Source organism: Volvox carteri, assembly GCF_000143455.1.
Source record: "Volvox carteri f. nagariensis unplaced genomic scaffold VOLCAscaffold_506, whole genome shotgun sequence".
Classification (NCBI taxonomy): Eukaryota; Viridiplantae; Chlorophyta; class Chlorophyceae; order Chlamydomonadales; family Volvocaceae; genus Volvox; species Volvox carteri.
This window is the reverse complement of record NW_003308027.1, coordinates 4876-7758: the sequence shown is the minus strand read 5'-3', so window position 1 is coordinate 7758 and position 2883 is coordinate 4876. Positions and strand designations below refer to the sequence as shown.

The following is a 2883-nucleotide window of genomic DNA, read 5'->3' as shown; positions in this document are numbered from 1 at the left end:
TCTGTTTGCTGACATTTTCTAGGATTTTGGGTTAATAGCGGTAAGACTGCTGCAGGCTCCGAACCGCCAGTTCCTTCGGCGGTCCCTGCCCTTTGCCGGAGGCTCTGTCAAGAGCTTCGTAGCACCCGTTCGGTGCTAGAACAGACTTCCAGAAAAATTGACAGTTCGCTTTACTTGGGTACGCGGTCTGCCTGATCTGGGTCAGGATAGTGGAAATGGAGCAGTCTAGGCGAAGTCGTTGGGGATTGCCCTCCACTATCAATATGACCAATGGAACTGTCCCGCCGCCGCCTATTGCCCGGAATAACAGTAACCAATTAATAAATATGAATAATCCCTCATCCGATGTTCTGATTCCTGCAGTGGAACACATCGCGGGTCGCGCCACCGGGACGACCGCCGGCGATGGAGAGAACAACGCCGCTACTGAGCGCGGCTTGCCCGCTGGGGCCAGCGATGAGGTGATCAGAATCACTATTCCGGTACCTAGGCTCAATATTCCTGCGGAGATTAAGCTTAGTGAATTATCGCGGGAAGTTGCGCCACGAGTCCGCGCCTTCGTCCGTGATGTCCGGAAGTATTTTGATTTCGTGCGGGGCGGAAATCATGACAGTATCCGTTGCTTATTTTTAGCTAACGCTCTTGAAGGCGCCGCGAAAACCTGGCATGATGACTGGACTAACGCGCGGTTGCAATATACTTCAGAGCAACTTTTGGATGCGCTATTAATTCGTTTTGCCCCGCAGATTCAAACGCGCGAACTAGAAGTGCTAGAAAAGCTTGCTGCTGGGCAGCATCAGATGCGGGCAAACGAAACGGTAGCCGCGTACCATAGTCGTTTCGAGGCTCTCATAGCACCCATTCCTGACTTAAGGGAGGTTGATCGGATTTTCTGGTTTATCCGCGGCCTTTCCTCTGAGTTCTCGGGAGAATGTGCTACCGACCATGACGGAAAGCCTTTTCAGGAATATGCCAAACTTGTGCAGCACACGCTTGGTGTAGAGGCCCGTCAACTTGCTAAACTTCGTTCCCAAGCCCAAACCCGCGTGCTTCTGCGTGCTTCCACCGCTGTGCAGGATCCCGCGCCCATCATCACTGACGACGGGGACCTCCCGGCACCGGAGGTCAGGCCTCGGGCTGCTACTGTTGCCGCTGGGCGAAATACAGCTCGCCAGGCCTCCGGTGCTGGTGAGTCGAACCGTGGGCGCAGGGGTCGGGGTGGCAAGCATAGGGACAAGGGTCGGCCCAGGGCCGCTGCCGCGGGAACAGGGGCGACGGTGCTAGGCAAGCGTGGCCGGGATTCGAATCCGGCCGAATGGATGAATAAGTTTTACTGCACTCGGGCGGAGTACGAGTACCGCCGGAAAAACAGCCGTTGCCTCCGCTGTGGGGAGGATAAGCACCTAGTAGCAGAGTGCCCGTTGCTGTCAGAAAAGAGAGCTAGGAACGGGGAAAAATAGGGGGTTGCCCAGGACAGTGTTAGGGAAGCACCCCCTGGGTTACAAACCCGAACGGTACCCCTTATCTGCCCGGTTGGACGTGCTGTCCGTGCTGTTTTACCGGCCGTTTTAAACCAAGTTGAGAAGGCCGTTGGACGGCGTTTTTCGTTTGACGCTCGTACTGCTCGTCCTGGTTTTGATGAGCACTGTAATCTTTTTGCTATTCCACGGCGTCTAACCTCTAGTAACTTGGGTGGGCATACCGTTTGGATTTCCCCTTCCTCTTTCAAGGAACTTCAGTCTCAGCTGGCTTACTATCGTATTTGCAAACGTCAGCGACCGGACACCGCTGCCTGTCTACTGTTACCAGCACATGTATCCCCGAGGGCTGCCTCCTTGCTGATAGGGATGCGTCGGGTTCTTCAGTTTCGTGCTGGTAGCAAGCTTTTCAACGGTGTAGACATGACGGGTCAACTTGTTTCCCTTCCAGGTCTGCCGTATACTGCTGACGTTTGGTACGATCCCCCTCTTGTCCTGGGGCACCTTGACACGGAGCCCCATGTTTCAGTCCTGTGTGCAAAAGCTGCTACGTCAACAGGGCCCAGAGTCCCGTTAGTTGGCATTCGTGTCGCTGGACATTCTTTAACTGCCATGGCCGACTCTGGGGCCAGCGACGACTTCATTTCTGCGTCCATCGTTGAGCAACTCGGACTGAAACCTCAACCGACATCGTGGTCATCTGTCACCCTTGCTGACGGGGGTAAGCAGGTCATTTTGGGTCAAGTTTCCCTTCGTATATCCTTGGGCCCTTTGCGCCTAAATGTCCGTCCGTATGTGCTGCCTAAGTTTACTGATGCAGCCACGTTTATCTTAGGGTCCGCTACCCTTGATCAGTATGGGGCTCATCTGAATTATGAGACCCACACCTTGCAGTTGCGGAAGGGAACCTTGTGTTATAAGGCGCCTTTCACCACTGCGGAACGGATGGGAGAAGGGAATACTAGTGCTGCGCACCCCGAACCCTGTGTGAATTTTGCTGCTGCCGCTATCTGTAAGCGAATTGAACCTGAACCCGTTGGGCGCAAAGCAGCTATCCGTATGATTCGCAAGGGGGCGCATGGATTGCTAGTACGGCCTAAATTGCAACTGAATACAGCCGTTACCCAGATCACTGAAAATGACCCTGCGGTTGAAGCTCTCCTTAACGAATACTCAGATATCTTCCGTGAGGTCCCTGGACTTCCCCCGATGAGACCTGTAGATCATACCATACCTTTGGCTCCTGGTGCGCAGCCTGTTTCGCGCCCTATGTATCGCCTCAGCCCCCTGGAGCTGGATGAGGTGACACGCCAGGTAGCCGACCTACTGAGGAAAGGTATGATTCGACCCAGCACATCCCCGTATTCTGCTCCCATTTTATTTGTGGGAAAAAGGACGGGACTCT

The 2883-nt window shown here is 54.3% G+C and overlaps 1 protein-coding gene across 1 annotated transcript; it reads left to right on the top strand.

The window, feature by feature from the left end:
• Positions 1 to 326: 326 nt before the first annotated feature.
• VOLCADRAFT_101225 (uncharacterized protein) lies at positions 327 to 1460 on the top strand (the record flags this gene model as incomplete). Its single annotated transcript, XM_002959664.1, has 1 exon — positions 327 to 1460. The coding sequence occupies one exon, from the start codon at positions 327 to 329 to the stop codon at positions 1458 to 1460; it is 1134 nt and encodes a 377-aa protein (XP_002959710.1).
• Positions 1461 to 2883: the final 1423 nt, after the last annotated feature.